Source organism: Chiloscyllium plagiosum, chromosome 11 (genome assembly GCF_004010195.1).
Source record: "Chiloscyllium plagiosum isolate BGI_BamShark_2017 chromosome 11, ASM401019v2, whole genome shotgun sequence".
Lineage (NCBI taxonomy): Eukaryota > Metazoa > Chordata > Chondrichthyes > Orectolobiformes > Hemiscylliidae > Chiloscyllium > Chiloscyllium plagiosum.
The window spans coordinates 11584455-11610567 of record NC_057720.1 but is presented as its reverse complement, the minus strand read 5'-3'; the positions used below and the strand labels follow the sequence as shown (position 1 = coordinate 11610567).

Here is a 26113-nt window from a genome sequence, read left to right as displayed (position 1 = left end):
CTAACTAATGCACCTAACACTGTGGACAATTTAGCATGGCCAATTCACCTGACCTGCACATTTTTGGACTGTGGGAGAAAACCAGAGCATCGGAAGAAGCCCACACAGACACGGGGAGAATGTGCAAGCTCCACACAGACAGTCACCTGAGGCTGGAATCGTATCTGGGACCTTGGTGCTGTTTGGACGTGGGGACAAATCCTGCCATGGCAGATGGTAGAATTTGAATTCATTAAAAATAAAAATCTGGAATCTGAAGCTAGCCCTAATGGCAACCAAGTCAATTATTGTAAAAATTCATTAGCCCAGTAATGTCCTTTAGAGAAGGAAATCGGACATCCATACCCAGTCTGACCTAGATGTGGCTCCAGACTCGCAGCAATACGGCTGTCCCGGCTCTGTCCTTTGAAGTGGTTCTTGGCTCTTTGTCTCATTCAGCGAGGAAATAACTGACCTTTGCTCTGTAAGTTATTGAAAAGCAAACATACCCCGATGATTGAGACTTTGTATAATAGCCACTTTTGTATCGTGTTAATTCCTGGATATATCTGATGAAGACAATTGATTGGAAAGCTGGGCTAGCTTCCTGCTGTCTCTGAGCCATTTTTGATTTATTTCTTGGAAGCGATAAGAATGAAAACCTGCTGAGCAAACAAATCAGACACTTTACTGTTACTGCCTGTGCAGTGTGTGGGACGTGCTGGGAGAAATTGTCAGCCCACACAATTTGAGAGAATAGTCATTGGTGATATTCTCCCAAAGGTGATTAAAGCTCAGCCCTCTAAGCAGAATTAGGTAGATTTCAGAATAGGATTATGGCTTCTGGCCAAAGATTCTCGACAAAGATTGTAATCCGAAAGAAAGAACTTCATTGTCCCAGTCTCACAAAAGAGGCTGGATAAATGTAAGTAGTAATTGGTGTTACAGAGTTATTGAGAAATAGTTGTGAAGGTGGGGGAAGGTTATTGCTGTCTCCCTGCATTTCTTCCATCTTTGAGGGCACGGAGGGCTTCGATTTAATGGCTCATTAGAAACACGGCACCTCTGCCAGTGCAGCACTCCTTCCTGTTGATACTGTCAGAGTCGGTGTTTGTGTCTAAAGAGGAACTTGAACCAACAGTCTCGTGACTCAGAGGCAAGAGTGACGCCCTTTGAGCCACGGCTGACGCTTAATTAGGCTTGGGTCTTGTTGGTAAAGATGGACACTTGTTAGTGAAGCAGATACATTCTGGGTTGGTGAGGTGTCCATATATGTCTGGTTCTGATGTCTTTCACAATCAGACACAGTCCCATATCTCAACCTGAAACTATGCGAGTTGCTGTTCAGTTGCATCTCAGTTGACAGTCTGTGTGTGGTGGGTGATTTTTCATTTGCTGACTCTCTGTGTTAACTCAACAGTCTCCCAAGGTTTCCATTTCTGCTCCTTGTCATTACCAGCTATCCACTCCTCGATAATTACATTCTGCATTTATCACCCTCTGATTTCCCACCCCCTGTACCGGCAGTCCTCTCCTCGGTTGAGTGGCTTGAACGTCTGGATCTCCTCTCTGCCTTGTGGGAAATAAAAACAACAAAAAAAATCCTTTTCCAGCTCCTCAAGGATGCAGTTTTCCAGTTCCTTGGAAGGTAATAGCTTAGTGCTGTTGGTTTTGGAGGTGCTTTGTCCTTCCCCCTTCCCCCACCTCACTGCACATGCAACTCTCAGGCCTCATGCAGACCCCTGTCACATCATAGGAACGAGGCAAAGGAGGAGGCCATTCAGCCCTTCAAGCCTGCTCTGCCATTCAGTACGATCATGGCTGATCACATCTCTGCCTCGACTCCACTTTCCTGTCGACTGTCCATAATGCTTCAATATGTTACTCATTAAACTGTCTATCTCCTCCTTAAATTCACTTAATGTCCTGGCATCCAGCACATTCAATTCCACAGATTCCCGACCGTTTGAGATTAGTAATTCCTGCTCATCTCTGTTTTAAATCTGCTACCCCCTTGGTTGTCCCATAAATGCTCTCTTGTGTGGTATTATCAATTTGCATACTTAGTTTCCATGGTTTTAGACATGGTGCACACCATTAAAGGTCTCTGAAAAACAATTTCCAAACTCAGCTAGTTTAGACAAGCCCAGAGTGAAAATGTCTGGTGCTGGAAAGCATCTAAGGAGCAGGAGAGTCGACGTTTCGAGCATAAGCTCTTCATCAGAAAATGCTCGAAACATTGACTCTCGTGCTCCTCTCATCCACTGTCATTTGTAAACTTAAGTCCACCCAGAATTCTGGTGCCAGTATCCTGGATTGCAGTCTCCCCAAAGCCTCTCATTGCAGATTATCAAACCCTTATCTGTTCTGCAGCCCTTTGACTCCAATTGCCCAATTCTATCATCCGGGGCTCAGCGGTTAGCTCTCTGAGTCCGAAGTTGGGTGTTTATGTCCCTCTCCAGAGCCTTGAGCAAAGAAAAACCTGGGTGGATATTTCAATGCAGTTCTGAGGGAGTGCTACGCCATCTGAGGTAGTGTCTGTCAGATGCTATTGTTCACTTGGCTGGGACATACTGTGGGGCAGCCTGCAGCCTGAGAAAGTGTTGTTTACACCCAAGTTCCTCTATCTTTAATCAAGAACCAACATCACCTCAGCCCTGACGCCTGAAGTGACCAAACTCATTAATGTGCGCCCGCTGAATCGAGACAAAAATATTTGAATTCTGCCAGGCAAGCGGCTAAAAGACTGGGATGGATAAAAGGTCATCGATTAGATTGTTTAGGCCGCACTGTGTGAAGATGCTTAACAGCAAAATGGCCAAGGGCAGAGGCAATTTGTCAGTGAGGTCAGGTGCCACTTATAGAGGAGCACACATCTGATGCTAATAAATAGAATGATTGATGGGACAAAGTGGATGATGAAAAGTGCAAAGCAACCTCTACAATGGACTTGCATGTTAATTGGAAGATTTTAAATGCAGCAGCCGCATAATATAGATTACTGTTTGAGACCGGCTATCCCAACAGAATGTTAATAGGCTGTGACTTCCAATTTCTCTCTTTCCCTCCATGTATATGCACCATTTTCCAAAGTATTTGAAGTGTGAAGTGTTGCAATGAAAGCAGGTGGCTGCTGCCGCATAATTGGAGCTGAAGTTCAATTTAATCCCACAACAGGATTTAAAAAGCGTTTGGCAAAAAAAATCTGCGCACCTCATCGAGCACATAGGGTATTTTAAAGAGCAATCTCACGTCGAATGTGGTCAAATTGCGTGTTGTAACCGGCTACAGACTGGCTGAGATTGAACTCTGACGAGTTCGATGCTATCTGATTAAATGGCAAACACGGATTTGCAGGATCCAGTGGCTGAACTAACACAACACTGCATGCATAAAACAATTTCATCTCATCTTTATTTTTACTGCCTGAACTCTGCTTTTTTTAAAAATTTAACGTTTTAACTCTTTAAAGACAAGAGCCTGTCTTGCATGCAAATGCAGTAATTGGTTTCAGTGCCAATAAGACTGGAGAGTTATACCCACAACCTTCAACAGAGGCATGACAACAACAACATGCATTTAAATACTGCATTTAATCTGCTGAAGCCTTCAGAGTGCTTTTGCTTTATAACTGAACACTTTAGATAACAGAGCAGGTGGCTGCAGGCTTAACCAAAGAAGGAGCTGAGTTAAAATAGAGGGGCTCAGAGGAGGCATTTTAAATAATAGGGCCTAAACTGGAATGGCAGAAAGTGAGAGCTGGAGATCAGAGTTGAAAAGTGTGGTGCTGGAAAAGCACAGCAGGTCAGGCAGCATCTGAGGAGCAGGAGAATCGATGTTTCGAGCATAAGCTCTTCATCAAGAATGAGGTCAGAGGAGACAACCTGGGGGAGTGCAGTGAGAGAGAGAGAGAGAGAGGCTCACTGCGATCCTTGTAGAGGGAGGAGGATAAAGTCTTCAAGGTAGGCCTCCTTGGAAGAGGCTTAACAGAAAGGTTATACAACTAGGAGAAAGTGAGCACTGCAGATGCTGGAAATCAGAGTGGAAAGTTGTGCTGCTGGAAAAGCACAGCCGGTCAGGCAGCATCCGAGGAGCAGGAGAGTCGACGTTTCAAGCATAACTTCTTCATCAGGCATGAGGGTATGATGAATCATCATTCCTGATGAAGAGCTTATGCTCAAAACGTCGACTCTCCTGCTCCTCGAATACTGCCTGACCGGCGGTGCTTTTCCAGCACCACACTGTTCAACTCTAAACTGGAATGGAAGTGTGATTAAAATTGATGCTGCACAAGAGGGAAACAATGGGGGTCTGAAGGAGGTGACAACTGAGCAACAGAGATGCTCACTGCTTTCCTCTCCGGGATCGAGGGATTACATTATTGATGGCACCTACTCCATCTCCTCCACCACACTTTAAACTCATGGCTGCCTGTATACTGCTGCTGCATTCCAGCCTTTGGTGTATGTGACAGAATTTACGTTGTCCATTCAAACCACTGTCTCTCTAAACTTTGGTTTTATTTCTGTTCAAGTCTGGCAATGGTGGCTAGTTCTTTCCAACAGTCCAAAGCAAGAACCATGATTCGTTTGTAAATTTGGATTCTCTGATTTATTTTTAAAAAGTTCATGCGTGGAATGGGCCATCATTGGCCAGGTCAATATTTATTGTCCATCTCTAATTGCCCTCAGGGCAGTTAAGAGTCAACCACACTGCTGTGGGTCTGCAGTCAGAGATTTCCTTCCCTGAAAGGCATTAGTGAGCCAGGCCATCACTCCACATTTTATTGAATTTAAACTTCACCATCTGCCCAGGTAGGATTTCAGTCGAGCTTACCATCTCTGTGCTCTAACCCTTGTCGTCTATAAATGTTTGGTAAATTCACCATATTCCCAGAGGGTCACAGGGCTGTAGTTTTATGCGAGAGAAACGACTGATGGTGGTTTAATCTGAGGGTCAGCATGCCTCAGGCGAGGGGAGAGATTGAGAAGGAGAGCCCATCATGGTAATCTCAGCTGGTGCAGGAAGTTTGAACCCACACTGTTAGCATTGCTCTGTATTGCAAACCAACTGAGCTAACCCACCTCCCACTTCTAACCTGAACCAAACTTAGAGCAAATAACCCAGCGTTTCCTGTCTCCCTCCTGTCAGTTTCCCCTTTTAAAAAAAGCCTGGTGTTAAAAGTCCATACAGAAAAGCTCCAAATACTTCGCACACGTGTTTTTAAAAGACTGGGCTGGTTGAATTCTGTTGAATTGTTTTACAGAAACCAAAGCAAACAGACTGGCATCCGCCTGACGGCTTTATCCTGGGCCTCTGGACACTGATCCTGCTCGTCTTCTTCAAAAGCTACGGACTGAAGCACCTCAAGCACATATTCTGAGAGACCGTACAGAGCTGGCAATGAGAGGGTTTCCTTGGCTCCAACCCCCCTTCAAAAAAAGATCAAATACCGCAGCCTGTTGGTTTGATGCACTGTGCTGTAAATTATTCTTACTTGATTTTCGTGGGTTTTTTAATTTCTGTTTTGGGATGTGGTTTGAGGGTAGCCTATCGGGCGAAGGGGTGAGTTTGAGTGTGCGATATGTGTAAATGGGTTGTTGTGTAAGCACCCCTGACAGCAAGGTGGTGCAGAGGAAAACCTGACTCTCCCAAAAACAGAGAGAGTCCTGCTCCATTTGCAATAAGTCACACCGTGACAACGGATTCATGCTCCATTTACACCATGACCTCCCAACATTGATGCAAAATAGGGCATTGCATGGAGACTACACCTGTTCCATGACAGTAGCCAGAAAATAAATGCTTTGGTTACATAGAAACAGGAGTAGGCCATTCAGCCCCTCAAGATCCTTCCTCCATTCAGTGAAGTCATGGCTGATCTGTGGTCTAGCTGCATATATCCGTTGTTGGGTCCAAATCCTTTGCTTAAAATAAATTATCTATATCAGATGTAAAATCAACAACGTATCCTGCGTCTATTGCCATTTGTGGAAGAGATTTCCAAGTAACTGCCATCCATAATTGGTTATGATAATAAACTAAACTCTGTAATGCCTGATAAATGATGTGGCAATGTTACCTGTGAAGTTTAATTCAACTGTTTCTACCTCTGGCATTAGGTTTTTTAAAAAAAAGCCACGATAAAGAATCAAATGACTGCTGAAAGGAGTCTGTGTGACTTTTTTGATGTTGCTTTGGAAGGTGAATTAGACTTGTTCCTAGCTGAAAATGTGTTGCTGGAAAAGCGCAGCAGGTCAGGCAGCATCCAGGGAACAGGAGATTCGACGTTTCGGGCATAAGCCCTTTACTTGTTCCTACACAATCATGTCACCAGCAGCAGTTTTTCTTGTGCTCCCTTGGCTCCGAGCCACCAAAGCATGGATTCTGAGGGAGTGCAACATTGCCAGAGCAGCTGTCTTTCAGAAGAGACTGCACGTTGAGGCCCCGTCTGCCCTCTCAGACACAAGGTAAAGATTCCCTGGCACTATTCTGACCAGAAGGGCCATTCTTTTGAGTATTCTGGTCACTATTCATCCCTTGAGCAATAACTTTGACAGACCATTTATATGGTCGAGAGTGCGGTGCTGGAAAAGCACAGCAGGTCAGGCAGCATCCGAGGAGCAGGAGTACCGACGTTTCAGGCATAAGCCCTTCATCAGGAATGAGGCTTGTGGTTTGGGCCTGAGAGATAACTGGGGGGGTGGGCGGTGAGGGTTGGGGGGGAGGTAGCTGGGAAAGTGATAGTTGGATGAAGGTGAGGGAGAAGGTGATAGGTCAGAGGGGGCAGTGATGGACGGGTCTGGAAGGCGGGGCCGAGTTGGAGGCTTGGGACTGGGATAATGTAGGGGGAGGAGACCATTTATATATCTATCTTTCTGTTCCTGTGACTTTTGCACCCATAGGTCTGTTGCATTTACATGCATAACAGCAGTTGCTGCACTTTGAAAGTAATTAATATTTTTTGACATGGTAAGGCATTATATGGCTTTCTTGGCTCTGTAAATTTGTTTAAGTCAAATTAACAGTACTTTTTTTTGGAATAGTAGTGTCATGCAGACAGAAGGAGGCCATTCAGCCCTGTGTGTAAATACTAGTGCTTTGAAAACATTGTTCAGTCAGTCCCTACTTTCCCCATAGCCCTGTATATTTTCACTTTATATTTATCTAAGTCTTGATTTGGAGATGATGGTGTTGGACTGGGGTGTACAAAGTGAAAAATCACACAACACCAGGTTATAGTTCAACAGTTTTATTTGGAAGCACCAGGTAGTTGCGGAGAATATTCTTTCACATATCTAAGTCCCCTCTGAACATTGTGATTCAGTCTGGTTCTGAGCAGTGCTTCCCAGATCACAACAACTTGCCACGTTTCTTCAAAATAAAAGACCCCTCATTTCCCCTCTGGTTCTTTTGTCAATTGCCTTATGTCCATGTGCTGTTGTTACTCGCTTGAGTGGAAAGAGTTTTTCATTATATCAAAGCCCCTAATCTCTCCTTGAAGAAACAAGTCTGGGTAGCAAGATTCTGGGCTCAAGTCTCTTCATAAGGCTTGAGCTCTGAGTACTGAGAAAGTATGGAAATCTCAAATAAGAACAATAAAAATCTGGTAAAACTCAGCGGGTCTGGCAGCACACATGGAGAGAGAGAAGCAGAGTTAATGTTTCAGGTCTGGTGTGACTCCTGTTCAGAATCCAAATCTGAGTTCTGACAAAAGAGTCATACCAGACTCGAAGCATTAACTCTTCCTGTCTTTTCTGCTCCTACATCATCGAGTCAGAAGTTATTTTTCCCATTCAATTTGATGAGCTTTGGTAGTGATGAGTGACAATGAGTGGGGTAGGACTAGCAAATGGTCCACAGATTCTTTGCTGTGTCTCAGTGGTCTGTGGACAAACAGGTTGGGAATTACTGACCTATCTGAAGGGCAAAACCGGTTCAGGGGTCTAATGGCCGCCTTCCATAGGAGACCATTTCGCCCATCATGTCTTGGCTAGAGCCAATGAACTAAATTCCACTGAGCGTTCCCATTGTAAATTCCTCAACTTCAATATTTTCCCCAGAAAGCACAGTGCTGTCCCCATGGCAGAGCTATTTCATGCTTCAACAATTCTCCTGAATTCAGACATATTCCCTAATCCTGACGTGAATCTAATGTCTGCCTTTCACTAAAAGTAGCTGATGTAAGGTAATGTACTTCACTCCTCCTCAGTTGTTAGGAATAGCCTTGTGTCCGGATTGAAGTGTTTTTGTAAAATCTTTTTAGCACCAGCTGCTGATTGAAATAAAATTCAGTTCAACTGATTTGTTGTTATTTTTACCTTCAAGAATTTCTTAACTACTGAGGTCTTGAGCATTGTGATTTTTAAAATGTGTTTTTCAACATGTATTTCTGACTCCAGTCTTCGAGGGGTAAGTGGGAGGGAATATGGTTGAGGCCGGATGTTCTAGGAGATCAAAGCCGAGCTCTCTAAAGGGGGAGCTGGTACAATTGATTATCCGGGTGAATGCAATCATTGGTGTCAGAAAGCTGCCTCCTCCTCACCCATCTCATGAGGTAAAGCATCAGGAGATTCTTCTTAGATTAGGACATTGAGGGCTGGTGGATGAATGGATTTGAGGCACAGATCAGCCATAATCCTACAAAATATCTGAATAACCCCAAGGGATTATCTAGCCTACTGTTGTTCTGAAGAGATTTGCAACTCTATCTGCCTTGATTTTTCAACCGTTGCCTCAATAAACACACATCAGTGGCCTTTGTGCCATTGGTTAAGTTTACGAAAGTTTGATTCAGTTGCAGTGTTCACTGATGTGCAACTATTTATCCCCTTCAGATCTGAACCACGTTTACTTGGAAATAAAACTGTTGTACCATATCTTGTCAATAATAAAAGCAATTGCTTCTATGCAAATTGTTACTAGATTAATTTACTTAACAAGCGACACTTTAATTGACCCATCACTTATGTACAAATGATTTATTTGTTCAACGCTGAAAGATGATGATGCTGTCAAATCTTTTTATTTGCTGCAAATTAAACCTTTGACGGTTACAGCAAGGCGAGCTGCCACTGAGCTTTTTTGCGGTTGAACCTGGCAACGTTCCGAGCCAACACTATAACGACTGGTTAATGTGTCTCCTGTTCACAGTGGCCACTGGCAAAGCCACTCCTGAATTCTGAATAACGAATGGAACTGGTGATTATGGACGAACGTTTACAGTGCAACACTCCCTTGGTGCTGCACCCGACTGAATCAAATTGTCGCCTTGCTCATCCCAATTAGAGTGGTGACTGTGTTGATTCTCAGGTTAGTGACACTGCAGTGATACTGGTTACTGTCTATTCTTCTGTAAGAAGCTTCTTTAGATTAACTACTTTGACTAGGCTTTTAGGCAGCTGTCCTAATATTTCCTGGTGGAGCTTGGAGTCAAAACATTTCTTTCATACACCCTTGTGCAGTGCTGTGCCTATGTTTAAGGTGCTATAGAAATGCAAGTTGCTATCCATTGTCTAGCTAAACTTCAGACTTGTTTCATTGATCTGAATGTTGGCAATATATTATCTAAGATAAATTCAAACATTGAGGACTCAGCATAGCTTAAGATGCATTATAATGTACCTAAAGCGGTGTCTGACAATCCCATTATGGTTTCAAATTTGGCAGTGCTTGCTTTATATAAAATTTATACACCAACCTGTGAGTAGAGTGCCCCACAGAGAGAAATCCAGCACTCATAAAAACAAAAATGGACTTGGAGGCAAATGTGGGGAGAGCAGGACAGGGAAGCAACAGATCAGATCAGTGGAGGGCATTTTCAGGAGAGGTTTACATGCAGGGTTGTGGGGTGTAGGTGACAGGAGGAAGGTGAAGAGAGAGAGAGGGTGTCAGGGAATCAGCAAGCTGTTGGTGGGAAGGGAAATAGGCTATCCAGTGAGGCTCAATATAAAAATGGATGTTGCTAATCAAAGCAGTTTCTTGGCAATATACAACTTGAACGTGACTGAAAAGAGACACCAGTTACTGAAATTTTATATCTCGGACTCATCAGGACCAATACAAGTGGGCATAAAAAGCTCTCAGGAACTTGCTATTTAATTTCCTCATGGAGCTTATTGAGTTGGGGTTCCCTTGGTAACAGGCAATGACCTGGTTAGCTGGAACACATCACCTGAGCCCTGTATACAGCAAATCCAGAGGGCTGTTGTGGTGCAATGGTAGTGTCCCAACCTCTGAACCAGGAGGTGTGGTTCAGGTCCCTGCTGTTCTAGAAGTGTGTAGTAACAATTCTGAACAGGTTGGTTAGAAAGATATCTCCCCTTCCTGATGCTGCCTGGCTTCCAGCCTCCTGCTTGTCTACCTTGGATTCCAGCATCTACAGTTTTTTTGTCTCCAAATAAAATAAGCAGCAGATTCTGAGAGCGTACTTTTGTCGCAGTGGTAATGTCACTCCCTTTGAGCCAAGAGGCTGGATTCAACTCCAACCCTTCCCAGAGGTGCGTAATAACATCTCTGAGCAAGTTGATTAGGGGAAAAAAAACTTCTACCTTTGATATCAATTGCTGAGGGCTGCTGTGGTGCAGTGGTGGTGTCCCTACCTCTGAGCCAGGAGGCTGAGGTTCAGGTCTCAAAAGTGTATAATAACATCGCTGAGCAGTTTGAGAAAACAAAATAAATACAGCAGACGCCAAGGGCTCTTGTGATGCAGTGGTAGTGTCCCTATCCCTGGACCGAGAGGCCTATGTGCATGTTCCACCTAATCTTGAGGTTTGTGTACTAACATCTCTGAACAGGTTGACTAGAAAGTATATAAAGCAGATCAGGTCAGATCATCTTCTGTGGTTATGTTTGAGCCCAGGTGTTATTAGACAGGGAGTACACGTGCCTATCAATTTTCTCAATGCCTTTAGAGAGGTGGGCACTGCGGGGGATACAGTGTTTTAGTTCCCCATCAAACTCCAGTTTGATTTAGTCCCTTTCCTCTATCCCTACCTCTACCTCTCTTTTAATGGGTTACATTTCCCTATACAGGCTTTGCATGTAAGTATCCAATCAGCTACATGGGTGATTTACTGGTAGCAGTTAACAGTTAAAAGGAAAAACAAAAATCTAAACAGTGATTTGGGGATGGGAATAAATGTGTTCTGTTGTGTGTAAGAGCACTTCTGAATATATTAAAATAACTGAAGGAACTGTTATGACACAGTGGGAGTGTCCTTGCCTCTGGGTCAGGAGACCTGGGTTAAAGCACAACCTGCTCCAGAGGTTTGTGGAAACATCTCTGAGCAAGTTGTTTGGAAAATATCGATAAGCCAGACCCACTTTAGCGAGAGTCATAGAGTCATAAGGCACGGAAACAGACTCTTCGCCCTAACCAGTCCATGCCAAGCATGTTCCAGACTAAACTAATCCCACTTGCCTGTGTTTGGCTCATATCCCTCCAAACCTTTCCTATTTATGGACTTATCCAAATGCCTTTTAAATGTTGTAATTGTACCTGCAACCATCACTTTCTTACACACACAAGAACCACTCTCTGTGTAAAAATGTTACCCTCATGTCTTTTTTAAAATTTGCAGCTCTCACCTTAAAAATATGCCCTCTACTTTTGAACTCCCCCACCCTAGGGAAAAGACCTTTGCCATTCACCCTATTTAAAACCCTCATAATTTTATAAATGTCTATAAGGTCACCCCCTCAACCTCTTACGCTTCAGTGAAAAATGCCCCAGCCTATCCAGCCTCTCTGTATAACTCAGACCCTCTATTCCTGGCAACACCCTGGTAAATCTTTTCTGAAACCTTTGCAATTAATAACATCCTTCCAAGAGCAGGGCGAGCAGTACTGCGTATAGTGCTCCAGAAGAGAAATGGGCACCACAGTAGGGGGAGAATGCTTTAACTCTCCATCCAACTCCATTTTGATTTGGCCCTGATCTGCTCTCCCTACTTCTACCTTATATCTACCATGTTATTCCAGCCATTTGGTTTGTCTCTAGCACCATCTTACTTTTGATTTTTTTGTAATTATCTTTCTGTCTTAATTGATCGGTTCATAGGCCATCCTTTCACTTGCTACTCAGCTGTTGGCACTTTACTCATATAGTCTGACAATGTTGATCACCTGCAAAGACTTGTTATTCAGCCTGTGGACACTCCACTTACGCCATTTGTACTATCTTTTTGACACTCTTAGTCACCTAGAATTATTTTGCAATAATGTCTCCGCCTATAAACTCTGTACCTGTGCGCTTCCCTCCACTTCACTTGACGAAGGTGCAGTGCTCCGAAAGCTTGTGATTTCAATAAACTTGTTGGACTATAACCTGGTGTTGTATGACTTTTAAATTTGTTCACCCCAGTCCAACATCAGCACCTCCACATCATACCTCTACCTCACTTTTGATGGCTTGCATTGTCCACAATGGGATCTTCAGAGGGTCAGTGCAGACTTGATGGGCCGAATTCTGCACTGTAGACACACAGCCATCCCTACATTATTTAGTAGCCCCTGAGCTTTTTGTGCTGTGTAAGTCTCAGAGACCGAGTTCTGGTCCAGTATATTTTCTTAATCTGTCCCCATTCTAATTTTTCTGTAGCACCGAGTATCATGAATCAGTAAAAGCCATCATTATTTTGCATGCTTTAAATGGAAGTCAATTTCAGGTCATATGTAAATCTATAATTGAGGACAGAGCTTTCAGGTATCACTTCAGTGTTGGTTGAGTGCCTGGGCTAGTGCATTCTGCAGTTGCTAAGAGCAACCTTCAGCTGTTGGATTGTGGAGTACTTTACCCAGTACATGTGATCATTTACATCTATCCGAGAGGGCAGGGGGTGAGGGGAGTGGTGTTGGTTTAGCCTCCAAAAGACAGCACTTCTGTGAGTGCTGCTTTGAAATGATGCCTGGAATTTGCACACAAATCTCTAGGGAGGGCGATTAAACTCACAAGTCTCTGACTCTGCGCTGAGTGTTATAAACTGAACTTTGGCTAATATCAGACACCCAGCTAAAGCTTTGTGACATTGGAGTCTTAAAATTCAGTAGTGGGAGTCATGCTTTAGTCATTATTAAATCCTCTGTATTATAAGATCCTAATTTATGTATTTGATAAATTGTGTTTTCCCTGTGCAATTTCTTTCTAATCTCTTACGACGGTACTATGTTTGCTGAGCAGATTAACAGGGAGTGGCTTAAGTAAAGCAATGCCATACGAACCACTGTCAAAACTGCAATCAAATAAGAGATTAATATAGTTCGACGTCTCGATTTATTGGCTTTTGTCAGCTGTTCCAGTGTTTGCTGAGATTCTTGAGCTGCTGTTACAGGATAAGTATTGATCAAATAGAGTGGTGATGTTTACTACCCCTCAATGAACTAATGTCTTCATTAACTGGATTTCATTAGCCTCCTCCAGTTTCAATCAAAAGGTAGGATTTCGCTTTTGACTCAGACTGGAATTGTACGGAGCCCTCAGCACAAAGAAACAGGCCTCTACCCCCATCTTGGGGATTTATGCCCTTCATGGGGCTCCTCTAACCTACAACAACTCATCAGTATTTCCTACTCTTCCTACCTCTCTCCTGTGCTTATCTAGCTTCCCTTAGAATGCGGTTCTGCTGTTCACATCAACCATTGTATCACAGATTCCACATTCCTGCCATGCTATGAGTGATGGCACATCTGGATTTCTGACTGGTTTTAGTCAGGACTCTTTTGTATCGAAGTCCTAGAAACTTTGGATTCTGGTCAACTGCCCATCCCCACTGACTGTAAGATCATAAGAAATAGGAATGGGAGTAGGCCATTCAGCCCCTCAAGTCTGCTCTGCTGTTCAATAGGATCATGGTTCATCCGGCACGCTTCAAGTCGACCTTCCTGCCCTTTCCCCAAAACCCGTGGTTCCCCAACTGATAAGCATCTATCCATCTCAGCCTTATTTGTTGGACTCTGGGGCAGTTCCAGCAGACAGTAAAAGTGACGCCACTGTTTAAAAGCAGGAGGTAGACAAAAGGTGGGGAATTCTCGGCCGGTTAGCTTAACTTCTGTAGTGGGGAAAAGGCTTGAATTTGTTAATCTAGGAAGAAATAGCATGACATCTAGGTAGAAATTGTCCCATTGGGCAGATGCAGCATGGGTTCATGAAAGGCAGGTCATACCTAACTACTTTACTGGAATTCTGTGAAGACATTGCGAGCATGGTGGACAATGGTGACCCGGTAGATGTGGTGTAACTAGATTTCCAAAAGCCATTCGACAAGGTGCTGCACAAAAGGCTGCTGTATAAGATAAAGATGCAAAGCTTTATGGGTAGACGATTGGTTAACTAACAGGAAGCAAAGAGTGGGGAGAAATTAGTGCTTTTCTGGTTGGCAATCAGTGACTAGTGGTGTGCCTCAGGAATCAGTGTTGGGACTGCAATTATTCACAGTTTACTTAGATGATTTGGAGTTGGGGACGATGTGTGGTGTGTCAAAGTTTGCAGATGACACTAAGATGGTTGGTAGAACAAAGTACGCAGAGGGACATAGATAGTTAAAGGGGTGGGCGAAGGTCTGGCAGATGGAGTACAATGATAATAAATGTGAAGTTATCCATTTCCGGTAGGAATAACAGTAAAAAGGACTATTATTTGAATGGTAAAAAGTTGCAGCAAGCTTTTAGAGGGGCCTGGGTGTTTTAGTGCATGAATCACAGGAGGTTGGTCTGCAGAATAACAGGTAATTAAGAAGGCAAATGGAATTTTGTCCTTCATTGCTAAAAGAATTGAGTTTATAAGCAGGGTATAATGTTGCAGCTGTATTGGGTGCTGGTGAAGCCACAGGTGGAGTACTGTTCGCAGTTTTGGTCTCCTTACTTGAGAAAGGATGGACTGGCACTGAGGGGGTGCAGAGGGGGTTCACTAGGTTGATTCCGGAGTTGAGGGGGTTGGCTTATGAGGGGAGACTGAGTAAATTGGGATCATGTTCGTTGGAATTTAGAAGAATGAGGGGAATCTAATAGAAACACGTGAAATTATGAAGGGAATAGATGAGATAGAAGTAGAGAGGATGTTTCCACTGGCAGGTGAAACTAGGGCAAGAGGACAGAGCCTCAAAATTAGGGGGAGCAGATTTAGGACTGAATTGAGAAGAAGCTTCTTCACCCAGAGGGTTGTGAATCTATGGAATTCCCTGCCCCAATGAAATAGTTGAGGCTTCCTCATTGAATGCCTTTAAAACTGAGATAATGTTTTGAGTAGTAAAAGAATTAAGGGTTATGGAGCTGAGGCCACGAAAGGATCAGCTATGATCTTATTAATTGGTAGAGCAGGCTGGAAGGGCCAGGTGGCCTCCTCCTGCCCCTAGTTCTTATGTTTTATGTATGTTCTTAAATACACACAAGGACTCTGCCCCCACAGCTCTCTGTAGCAAGGGGATCCAAAGACTCACAACCCTCTGACAGGAGAATTCCTCCTCATCTCAGTCTTAAATTGACATTCCTAAATTCTGAGACTGTTCCCTCTGGACCTAGACTCTCCCGGGAGGGGAAACATCCTCTCAGCATTTATCCAGCCAAGCCCCTTAAGAATTCTGAGCTGAAAATGTGTTGCTGGAAAAGCGCAGCAGGTCAGGCAGCATCCAAGGAGCAGGACAATCGACGTTTCGGGCATGAGCACTTCTTCAGGCTCATGCCCGAAACGTCGATTCTCCTGCTCCTGGGATGCTGCCTGACCTGCTGCGCTTTTCCAGCAACACATTTTTCAGTTCTGATCTCCAGCATCTGCAGTCCTCACTTTCTCCCTTAAGAATTCTGTATGTTTCAATGAGATCGTCTCTCATTCTACTAAACTTCAGGGAGTAGAGTCCCAACCTGTTTAGCCTTTGCTCATAAGATAATCCCTCCATCCTAGAGATCATCCTTGTGAACATTCTCTGAACTACCTCCAATGACACAATATCTTTCCTTAAATAAGGGAGCCAAAACTGCTTACAGTACTCCAGATGTGGTCTCACCAGCCCCACGCACAGTCACAGTAAGACTCCCCCATTCTCATACTTGCGCAGTTCTCTGTTGAAGGGCCTCAGCTTGTTGATTCTTTCAGCACAATTGCAGTTTCTCAATTCTATGCATTTGCTTTGCACCTTCCCCATCAGTACCTTGCAGTGTTTAAAGGTGCGAGGTGTTTTTTTAAATTAGTGCGAGAGGAGCCTTGTTTAGATTATCACAGATGGTGTGAGGATAAGCACCTGCTGAACATTTAATTTGGGATTTTACAGTGAGCCAACAAGAGGAGGTGTCTAGCTCACAGTGGGAGAACTGTCTTCTTTCGAGATGTGCAGATCCGCTTGAGGGATGGAAGATGAGAACAGATCACTGTCAGCACAGAGCCAGCCAGGCTCCCGAAATCAGGATCCACCCAATCCATAGTATTTGTGCGCTGCATTCACCCCAGGGCCTTTCCCTGCCTCTCATCTACAACAATAACTGAAATTTAAGGAGGGAAGGAGGTGGCTACAGAGTTATTGGGGAACGTAGCCATGGGAGAGATTCAAACCAAAGAGTGAGAATTTTAAAAGCAAGGCCTCAACAGATCGGGTGTAATGTTTGTTCACCAAGGCCTCGAAATGCTCAAATAAAAGTGAAATCTCTCATTTTCTGTTCTTGTTCCAGATTCCCAGCCTCCACAGCAGATTGCCTTCACTTGAATGTTTAATTTGCTGCCACTTCTCTCCCACCTATTGTCCACCTTAAAGAAACTTTGCTCTTCTCTCCAACAGGATTTCTGTTTTAATCTCTCGGCTTGTTCAATTCCATAGCTCCATTCGCTTCTCCTCCCTGCTCTGTCAACAGCACAAAAACAAACATTTTCCAGTCGATTGCAGTTTGGAAGAGGACTCATAGCACAGATTCACCATGTTAACTCTGCTTTTCTCTCCATAGACAGGCAGGAGGCTGGAAGAACACAGCAAGCAGGCAGCATCAGGAAATGCAGAAGTCGACGTTTCGGGTGAAACCCTTCTTCAGAGCTGGGGTTGGGTGTAGGGGGAGCTGTAGATAAGGGAGGAGGTGGGGACAGAGTGGTGTAGTGGGGCTAGCTGAAGACAGATAGAGGATACAACCTTGTTGGGCAATGGGAGGAGTGAATCTGATTGGTGGCAGGGAGTAGGGATCTGTTGCCGAAGATGGACCTGTAGGCCTCGAGAGGTGAGATGGTTGTGAAGACAGCAGCTGAGGAACTGCTGAGCTTCTCCAGCCCTTTGTTGTTTTCATTTCAGGGTTCCAGTATTAGCGGAGGTGATGGCCTGGTGGTATTATTGCTGGCTAGTTAATCCAGAGAGACCCAGATAATGTTTTGGGAACTTGAGTGTGAATCCTACCACAGCAGATGGTGAAATTTGAGCTTAATAAAAAAGGAAAAAAATCTGGAATGAAGAGTTTAATGATGACCATGAGTCCATTGTCGATTGTCGGGAAAGACCCATCTAGTTCCCTTTAGAGATGGAAGCTGCCATCATTGCCTGGTCTGGCCTATATGTGACCCGACCCACAGCAATGTGGTTGACTCTTAACTACCCTCTGGGCAATTAGGGATGGGCAATAAATACTGGCCTTGCCAGCAACACCCCCATCCCCTGAGTGAATAAATAAAACAAAAATAAATTTGCAGTATTTTACTTCTGTCTAAGAGACGCAACCCCTGTCCTCATTCTCTATGTCCTTCGCTCCCGGTCTCCTCCCCTCTTCTCTCCCCCCCCCCCCGTCTTCTCTTTATCTCATTACCCTACTCTATTCCCTGTCCACTGATCTGCATGTAATAGCAGCTCAACCAATTAACCTTCAAGAAGCTTGATCTCATTCTGATTAAAGGAAGTCCTTTCATTGGCTGGCCATCCACCACCTTATACCCAGTCCCTCAACATCTGGTGAAAAGTGTAAAGTAAGGCTCCTTCTGAACTTCTGACCTCTTATTGCCTGGAAGGGTAAGGGCAACAGGCCACAGTCTGCACTCTCCCCTTGAAGTTGTTCGCAGCCAACACAAAGCTGGGTGGGAGGGGGTGAGCTGTGATGAGGATGCAGAGATGCCTCAGTCTGATTTGCGCACATTGAGTGAGTGGGCAATTGCATGAGGTATAATGTGGATAAATGTAAGGTGTCCTGCATTGGTAGCAAAACCAGGAAGGCCAGTTGTAATCTGGATGGCGATAGAACACAAGAGGAAAGGTACAATGAGGCCTGGGTGTCCTTGCACACCTGTCGCTGAAAGTAAGCATGTAGGTGCAGCAGGGAGTGAACAAGGCAAATGGTACATTGGCCTTCATAATGAGAGGAGCAGGAATGTCTTGTTGTAACTAACAGGGGCTTTGGAGAGACCACTCTGGAGTGTTGTGTGCAGTTTTGATCTTATCTGGGGAAGGAGGTTCTGCCTGTGGAGGGAGTTTTACAAAGGTTTACCAGCCTGCTTCCTGGGATGGCAGTATGCATTTGTCAGGACCATATTGACTGGAGTTTAGGGGAATGAGGGGGAAGTCTCATGGAAACCTATAAAATGCTCACAGGACTAAACAGGGCAAATGCAGAAAAGATGTTCTGATGGCTGGGAAGTCTAGAACCAGGAGTCACAATCTAAGCATGAGGGGTACACATTTTAGGACTGAACAGGAGAAATTTATTCACTCAGAGAGTGGTGGATGGAATTCATTGCCACCAAAAGTGGTTTAGGCCAAAACATGGAATATTTCTTCATAGTGCCATCCCAGAAATCATTGAGGAGAAAGTGAGGTCTGCAGATGCTGGAGATCAGAGCTGGAAATGTGTTGCTGGAAAAGCGCAGCAGGTCAGGCAGCATCCAGGGAACAGGAGAATCGACGTTTCGGGCATAAGCCCTTCTTCAGGAATCCTGAAGAAGGGCTTATGCCCGAAATGTCGATTCTCCTGTTCCCTGGATGCTGCCTGACCTGCTGCACTTTTCCAGCAACACATTTCCATCCCAGAAATCAGGCTGGGAAACCTTTGTTGAACTCTGTCCATTGGCCAGAACCTCCTTCCCCAAATAAGATCAAAACTGCAGGGTAGGTGGGGACTTATTGGGCCAAATGGCCTGTTTCTACACTGCAGGGATTCTATGAATTTCTATGAATATAGTTCTTAGGATTAAACAAGTGCAAAGGGCATAGAATGAAAGTTGAAAGAGGGTACTGAGTTAAATCAGCAGTTATGATTGTATTGAAATGGGCTGAAAGACCTATAGTTCCTCCTATTTTCTCATGTTTCCATGTCATGAAGACCATCACATTTTCAGGAGAATTTGGGGATGAGCAACAAATGCTGGCCTAACCATCGATGACCACATCCCATGGATGTGAAAATAAAATATTGTGTCAATGACTTAGATGAGAGGACCAGGTGTGAAGTTTCCAGGTTTGCTGAAGGTACAGAGTGAGGTGAGAAAATAAGCAATGAGGGAGGGTAAAGAAGCTGCCCAGGGAAACGGAGCAGTTAGGTGATGGATGGAGTGTCATGAAGAATTATAGAATCCCTCTGAAGAGCATCCCACCCAGACCCACACCTGTAACCCTGCACTTTTCCCATGGCTAGCCCACCTAGCCTACACATCCCTGGACACATGGGCAATTTAGCACAGCCAATCCGTCTTTGGACTGTGGAAAGGAAACCAGAGCACTCAGAGGAAACCCATGCAAATGCAGGGAGAATGTGCAAACTTCACAGACAGTCACCCGAGGCTGGAATCAGGCCTGGGTCCCTGGCGCTGAGGCAGCAGTGCTAACCACCATGCTGTCCGTGTGGGTTGTGTTAAATATTTACTTTGCTAGGAAGAATAGAAAAGCAGAATAGTTTTTGAAAGGTGTAAATGTGTAGATGTTGGTGTTAGAGAGACTTGAGGTCTGTTGTGCACAAAGACAGACAACCGGATCAAATCAGCCTTTCCATCTCTGTATTTGCAACACATTAAAATTAAACTGTTGAAGACTCCCAAGTCTAACCAGACTGAATAAGCAATCCCAGACTTTGTGAATAATTAATTTACAGACACTGGTTCTCTATCTTAAACAAAAAAACTTAAAGATTTATGAGAAACACAATAACTTTAGCAGTGAGAAAATTGGACAACACAGTAAGTTAATTAATATCTGTTGTGCTTTAAACCTAAAGTATTTGTTTTCAGTCTCATTCACATAAAAGACAGAAAAACAAACACTGTTAAGGGAGAAATAAAGGAAGATAACAAAGCTGGCCAGCTTACTTAAATGTCCTTCTCAATGTGTTATACCGATGGATAAATGTGAACTCCTTGGCTGGTTTTCTCTGCAACTCTGATTCGGGTCACCTTCTCAGTTCACCCAGGCACAGGCAGCAATACTTCTACCTCAGCTCTTTACTCTTTGGGGCTCCTACAGAACGTGTATCAGGCAGGAAGCTTCCAAATCTTCATGCTGTCTCAGCAGCAGCAGCCCTGAACCATCTCAGAAAGCAAAGCTTCAATTCTGGTTCCTCCCTGATAGATTGATCTGTTCTTTCTGGGGTCTCAGTTACAACTCCACACTGCCATCTGCTGGAACATGAGGTCACTTCCAGACTTGCCAGGACCAATTCCTATCTACTGACCTCATTAATAACCAACTTCTGCTATCTGTTTAGACAGAACTCTCCTGGAGGAGCTGGTGCTAGGGGTGGGGGTGGGGGGGTGGTGTTGGAGGGTGGTGGTTGCTATGTTCATTAGAACCCTTTTAATTACAGCTAAACCTGCATTTAGCCTCCAGGCCTTGCCTCCCAAACAAAGTTTGTTTAGTCTGTTCTTTTTCTTTTAAAGCTGTCCCAAAGTCCACACGTCATTTCCTGCTCATGATTCAAAATTTATTAAAGAAGAAAAATTTAAAAAAATGAAAAATCCATGAAGGTTCCAACAATGCTGACTAACGGCCACAGCAAGCAGTTTGAAAGGCAAGAGGGATGTTTATCCTTACTGCAAACAGTTACAGTGTACAAGCAAGGAAGCCTTGCTGAAGTTATCCTGGCCAAGTAGACTGGGTTGCAGATGGAGCTAATCACTGGTCCCTTTGGGCAGCACTGTCCCCCTCTCAAGTGACCACTCCACACCTTGGGGGTAACAGTTGAGTGCTGCAAAATCTCAGGATGCCCAGTGCCCCATGAGCAAATTGTAGTCATTGCATTTTGAACTTCTTCACCCAATGGGTTGTGAAACTGTGCAATTCCCTGCCCAGTTAGGCAGTTGAGGCTACCTCATAGAACCATAGAGTCATAGAGATGTACAGCACGGACCCTCCAGTCCAACTCGACCATGCCAACCAGATATCCTAAATAAATCGTGTCACACATGCCAGCATTTGGCCCATATCCCTCGAGACCCTTCCTACCTCACATATCCATCCAGATGCCTTTTCCATGCTGTAATTGTACCAGTCTCCACCACTTCCTCTGGCAACTCATTCCATACATGCACCACCCTGAAAAGGTTGCCTCTTCTAAATAATTCCTCTCTCGCCTTAAACATGTGCCCTCAAGTTCTGGACTCCCCCACTCTGGGGAAAAAAGACCTTGTCCATTTACCCTATTCATATCCCTTATGATTTTATAAGCCTCTATAAGGTCACCCCTCAGCCTCTTGACACTCCAGGGAAAACAGCCGCAGACTATTCAGCCTCTCCCTATAGCTCAAATCCTACAACCCTGGCAACATCCTTGTAAATCTTTTCTTAGCCCTTTCAAGTTTCTCAACATCCATCCGATAGGAAGGAGACCAGAACTGTACGCAATATTCCAACAGTGACCTAACAATGTCCTGTACAGCCACAACATGACCTCCCAACTCCTGTACCCAATACTCTGACCAATAAAGGAAAGCATACCAAACGCCTTCTTCACTATCCTATCTACCTGCAACTTTACTTTCAAGGAGCTATGAACCTGCACTCCAAGGTCTCTTTGTTCAGCAACACTCCCTTGGACCTTATCATAAAGTGTATACGTCCTGTGCTGCCTTTCCAAAATGCAACACCTCACATTTATCTCAATTAAACTCCATCTGCCACTCCTTGGCCCATTGTACTCTGAGCTGAAACTTTATTGCTGGAACAGCACAGCAGGTCAGGCAGCATCTAGGGAACAGAAGATTCGACGTTTCGGGCACATGCCCTTCTTCAGGAATGAGCAGAGAGTGTTCAGCAGGAGAAGATAAAAGGTAGGGAGGAGGGACTTGGAGGAGGGGCGTTGGAAATGTGATAGGTGGAAAGAGGTCAAGGTGAGGGTGATAGGTCGGAGTAGGATGGAGGCGGAGAGGTCAAGAAGAAGACTGCAGGTCAGGAAGGCGGTGCCGGGCTGGAGGGATTCGGCTGAGACAAGGTGGGGGGAGGGGGGATGAAGAAACTGGTGAGGTCCAAGTTCATCCCCTGTGGTTGGAGGGTTCCCAGTCGGAAGATGAGACGCTCCTCCTCCGACCGTCGCGTTGTTGTGGTTTGGCGGTGGATGAGTCCAATGACCTGCATATCCTCGGTGGAGTGGGAGGGGGAGTTGAAATGCTGTGCTACAGGGTGATTGGGTTGGTTCGTCCGGGTGGCCCAGAGGTGCTCTCTGAATCGCTCCGCAAGTAGGCGGCCTGTCTCGCCAATATAGAGGAGGCCACACCGGCTGCAGCGGATGCAGTAGATAGCGTCTGCAGACCTCACTTTCTCCCCATTGTACTCTGAGATAACCTTCTTCGCTGTCCACTGCACCACCCACTTTGGTGACATCTGCAAACTTCCTAATTATACTTCTTATGTTCACATCCAAATCATTTATGTAAATGGCAAAAAGCAGTGGACCCAGCACCAATCCTTGTGGCACTCCACTGGTCACAGGCCTCCAGTCTGAAAAGCAACCCTCCACCACCACCCTCTGTCTTCCACCTTTGAGCCAGTTCTGTATCCAAATGGCTAGTTCTCCCTGTATTCCATGAGATGTAACCTTACTAACCAGTATACCACGAGGAACCTTGTCGAACGCCTTATTGAAGTCCATATATATCATGTCCGCAGTTCTGCCCTCATCAATCCTCTTTGTTACATCTTCAAAAAACTCAACAAAGTTAGTGAGACATGATTTCCCATGCACAAAGCCATTTTGATTATCCCTAATCAGTCCTTGTCTTTCCAAATATATGTAAATCCTACTCCTTAGGATTCCCTCTAATAACTTGCCCACCACTGACATCAGAGTTACTGGTCTACATTTTCCTGTCTTTTCCTTACCACATTTCTTAAATAGTGGCACTGCTTGAATGTACTTAAGACAAATATTGATAGATGTTTGAACAATAAAGGAATTAAATGTTATGGTGAGCGGGCGGGTAAGTGGAACTGAGTCCAGGAACAGATCAGCCATGATCTTATTGAATGGTGGAGCTGACTTGACAGGCCAGATCAGCTACTCCACCTGTTTCTTACGTTTGTATGTAGAACATCTTGTCCGTTTGTGCAAGGGGCAGACTGTCAGGTCCACAGGCAAGGTGACAGTCCTGTCTTTGAAACTAGGCGGTTGTCCCTGATTCAACAAAGCCACTGAACACTGCATCTGAATTATCAGTTGCCCAGGAGACCTACCACAGCAGTGTTTCTCCCACTCCCTCACACTCACACCTCTCAGTGCCTTGATCAGCCTCTTGCTCTGTCCAGAGCCTACATGCAACTCCTAGGACAAAGATGCAGAGGTGGGATTGCCTCAGTGTAATGTTACAATGATCAAAATTAGACAGCCTTTTACACCTCAATGGGTGCTGGTGGGGGCAGGGTTCAAAATTAATGACCCTTACTCACAACAACGCGAGACCACCAAAACCTATTTTTACCCCAACTTGCTGCAAGAACCAAAATTTGAAACAATTGATCAGTTTGAAACTGCTGAAAACTCATCCTGAACTTCCCAAAATAGTCTAGATTAATGAGGCGCCAAAAATAGGAAGCAGTTGTAAGGAAAGAATTGCTTCATTATTCAAAAGTTATTTACAAAGCTCTGGTTTAGTGTTTAAGCTGGAAGATTTTTAATTGCGTTGCGATAATATTTACAAGATTATACAATGCCGACAGTTGACATGTGTAAATTATACAAAGCACAGGCATTAATCAGCTTACTTTGTTTAATTTTGTTTCTCTCTGTTCAAGTTATTGTGTGGCCAATAAATAGTTGAGTCTTTTGTTTAAGAAACAAGTAATCATTTAATGAAGGGCAGGAACAATGTCTCGAGACTGAGAAACAAAATCAACCTTTAAGCAGGTTCCTGCAGAAAGCTCAGGAGAGAAAAACCCATGTTCCTGTCAAAGCTTGTCGTTTCATGTTGCAGTTCAGGTACTTTGCAACTCCTAACAGCAAAGGTCAGGGTAGTCCTGCTGAACCATTGGGTTGCTTTCCCATTCGACAGAGACGACTGGTAGTGGTTTAAGCTGAAGGTCATCATGCCTCAGGCGAGGGGAGAGGTTGAGAAAGAGAGTCCTTCATGGTAATGTCACGAGAGGGGAGTTGCTGGAAATAGTCACGGCTCATAATTAGTTTATAAACCCGACATACAGACAGAACGCAAGCTGAAAGGCAACCTGAAAACTACTAATACCCACTTCTGTAGGAGTTCTGCTGTGTCCGGTTTGAGTGAACGCCACCAAAGATTACACAAAATCAGTGTTAATTAAACTTTAAATAAAAACAGAAATTGCTGGAGAAACTCAGTATTTGTGGAGAGAGAGAGACAGAGTTAATGTTTCAGGTTCAGTGACCCTCCTTCAGAATTTTAGTTCAATTAGGTTTAAGCTATAGCTCCTTAGCTCAGCCCCTGACTCCATCCTCCTCTGGAGGGACCATGACTTGGGGCTTAATTTTGAGGAAGGGTCACTGGACTCAATCTGTTAATGCTGATTTCTCTTCACAGATGCTGCCAAACCTGTTGAGTTTCTCCAGTTATTTCTGTTTTTGTTTAGTTTCAGATTTCCAGCATCCTCAATTCTTTATTAATTTGAGGTGTTGTCTCCCTCTAACAATGCTTCTCATGCAAAAAATTCACCAAACATCCTCAGGCAGCATCTTCCAAACCCACGACCACTTCCATCTAGAAGGACAAGAACAGCAAATACGTGGGAACGCCACCACCTGCAAGATCACCTGCAAGCCACTCACCATCCTGACTTGGAAGCATATCACTGTTCCTTCAGTGTCGCTGGGTCAAAATCCTGGAATTCTCTCCCTAATGGCATTGTGGGTCAACCCACAGCAGGTGGACTTCAGCGGTTCAAGAAGGCAGCTCACCCCCACCTTCTCAAGGGGCAACTAGGGATGTGCAATAAATGCTGGACCCAGTCAGGGACACCCACATCCCAAAAATGAATTTTAAAAAAACACAAAAAAACCTTTTACTAGTTAGCTCAGCTGCTTGATATATTTTAATTAATTATTCATTTTCAGCTTATTAATTTATTGGTTTCAAATTGATTTTTGCTCAACAAATTATTTATATTTTCTTCTTACACAGTTTTTTAAAGTTAAAAATCACGCCCGGTTATAGTCCAACAGGACTGTACAGTATTTGGAAGCATTAGCTTTCAAAGCACTGCTTCTTCATCAGGTGGTTGTGGAGCAGAATAATAAGACACAGACTTTATAGCAACAGGATTGCAGTGTCATGGAATGTAATATTAAACAAATTTAGCTTAAGTCTTTCATCTTTTAGAATGACCATGTTAGTTTTGGTTCCTTCATATGTAAATCCCAGAACTTTTTTAAAGTTACTTTCTCAAGATAGCTTTTAACAAAAGGTTAACAATCACATAACACCAGGTTATTGCCCGACAGGTTTATTTGGAAGTACTAGCTTTCGGAGTGCTGCTCCTTCATTAGGTGGTTGTGGAGTATAAGATCATAAGACACAGAACTTATAGCAAAGGTTTACAGTGTGATGTAACTAAAATTATATAGTGAAAAAGACCTGGATTGTTTGTTAAGTCACTCATCTTTTAGAATGAACATGTTGGTTTCAATTCTTTCAAATTTAAATTTCACTACTGTTTTGAAGTTACATTCTCAAGTGAACTTTAATAATTGGCTCCAAATCAATTTTAACAAAAGGTGCCATTTCAGTTCAGATAATGCA

The 26113-nt window shown here is 44.1% G+C and overlaps 1 protein-coding gene across 1 annotated transcript in view; it reads left to right on the top strand.

The window, feature by feature from the left end:
• pigk (phosphatidylinositol glycan anchor biosynthesis, class K) overlaps positions 1–6143 on the top strand; it is a 117929-nt gene extending 111786 nt beyond the window's left edge. Inside the window, exon 11 of the mRNA XM_043698684.1 lies at positions 5246–6143. Coding sequence (XP_043554619.1) covers positions 5246–5362 — 117 coding nt within the window. The 3' untranslated portion in view covers positions 5363–6143. The remainder of the gene's footprint in view (positions 1–5245) is intronic.
• Positions 6144–26113: the final 19970 nt, after the last annotated feature.